Source organism: Mesoplodon mirus (genome assembly GCF_964341445.2).
Source record: "Mesoplodon mirus genome assembly, chromosome: 15".
Taxonomy (NCBI): domain Eukaryota; kingdom Metazoa; phylum Chordata; class Mammalia; order Artiodactyla; family Ziphiidae; genus Mesoplodon; species Mesoplodon mirus.
The window spans coordinates 6,552,813-6,554,636 of NC_138991.1; the positions used below are offsets into that span (position 1 = coordinate 6,552,813).

At 54.3% G+C, this 1,824-nt stretch overlaps 1 protein-coding gene across 1 annotated transcript; it reads right to left on the reverse strand.

Moving 5' to 3' along the window:
• Nucleotides 1-432: 432 nt before the first annotated feature.
• Nucleotides 433-1,397, reverse strand: MC3R (melanocortin 3 receptor; the record flags this gene model as incomplete). The annotated part of the gene is made up of 1 exon (XM_082645513.1): nt 433-1,397. Exon 1 carries the CDS (start codon nt 1,393-1,395, stop codon nt 433-435), a length of 963 nt encoding a protein of 320 aa, XP_082501639.1. The 5' UTR covers nt 1,396-1,397.
• Nucleotides 1,398-1,824: the final 427 nt, after the last annotated feature.

Here is a 1,824-nt window from a genome sequence, read left to right on the forward strand (position 1 = left end):
AGAGTTTGTGACTTAACCCACGTTGGCATCCTTTCAGAGAGCCTGTTATAGACCATTTTCTCCTTTCAAAAGGCTTTCTGCAAGCTAAAAAACAAAAGACACACTGGGACTCCCCTGGTGGTCCAGTGGCTAAAACTCCGTGCTCCCCGTGCAGGGGGCCCGTGTTCAATCCCTGGTCAGGGAACTAGACCCCACATGCCGCAATGAAGAGTTTGCACGCTGCAACAAAGATCCTGCCTGCCGCAACTAAGACCTGGCGTGGCCAGAAAAACGCCCCCAAGACGACAACAACAACAAAAGGACACAAACGACCATGACAGTTAACACATTTTTATGTCTTTTAAGTATTTTTTCCCCCTTCTTTTTGAACACTTTGGCTGGATGGAGGGTCAAAAGTGACCAGACCGATAACCCGTCCTGTGGTCCTGCATCCTATCCAACGCTCATGCCACTGCAGCTGCAGAGAATCTCCTTGAAGGTGTTGCGCAGCTCCGCGCTGCGGCAGGCGTAGATCAGGGGGTCGATGATGGAGTTGCACATGATGAGGACCAGGTAGGTGTTGAAGTGGGCGGTGTAGCAGACGCAGTAGGGGTTGGTGGGGCAGGTTATGATGAGGACGAGGTGGAGGAAGAAGGGGGCCCAGCAGAAGATGAACACCCCCAGCAGGATGGTGATGGTGACGGCCCCCCTCATGCACGAGTGCTGCCGCGGCGCCACCCCAAGGGCGGGTGGCAGTGCCGCGATGCGCTTGACGTGCAGCCGGGCAAAGAGGAACATGTGCACGTAGAGGGTGCCCATGAGGAGCAGCATGGCGAGGAACATGGTGACGAGGCACACGATGACCATCTTGCTTTCAGAGTAGACGATGAACACCACGCCGCAGACGCCGCAGCTCAGCCAGATGGCCGCGATTAGGCCGAGCGCCTTCCTCACGGTCATGATGCTGTGGTAGCGGAGCGCGTAGAAGATGCTGACGTACCTGTCGACGGCGATAGCCAGGAGGTTGCAGATGGAGGCCACCAGGGAGATGCAGATCATGGAGTCGAAGACGTTGTCCATGTGCTGGAGGAACTGGTCCTCGAAGGTCAGGTAGTCGCTGTTGACGATGGCAATCATGATGGTCTCCAGGGCGTTGGACACACTCACCAGCATGTCAGCCACAGCCAGGCTGCAGAGGAAGAAATACATGGGAGAGTGCAGGTTGTTGTTGCTGACCACGGCCAGGATGACCAGGATGTTCTCCATCAGGCTGATGATGCCCAGGGCTAGGAAGACCTCAGGCTTGATGAAAACCTGCTCGCAGAAGCTCCTGCTGCTCTGGTTGCTGAAGGAAAGGTGCTCTGAGCCATTAGGCAGCGTTGGTTGAGCAGAGAGCAGGCAGCACGAAGCATTCATTGCCAACAGACGGCTGATCGGAGCCGGGGCTCCAGCAGGGTCCAGAGGCTGCGGCTTCTGCTCCTGATTGCAGGAAAGGAAAGAAATCTCCCTTTAGATCTTGTTTCGGATGCCTGTCCAGTCTAGACTTAGATTTTGTTCTCCCGCAGAATAAAAGGATGAAGGGAGGGAGAGAGAGAGAGAAAGTCAGCTTGGAGACATGCAGAGAACTTTCCTCTGCTTCTCCAGGACAAACAGTTTTATAGATACTCTGTCTTATCTCCCTCCCTTCTTACCTTCCTTCCTTCTCTCTCCCTCTTAGCCCCTCTCACATCCCCACCTGGGAATAAAAATCCAGCCACTGGCTGCTACAGTTATGGCGGTTTTCATAGCAAGACAGAGGATGTGGTACCTGCTGTTAGCAGTGAAGGGTGAACACTCAGTTTTTAT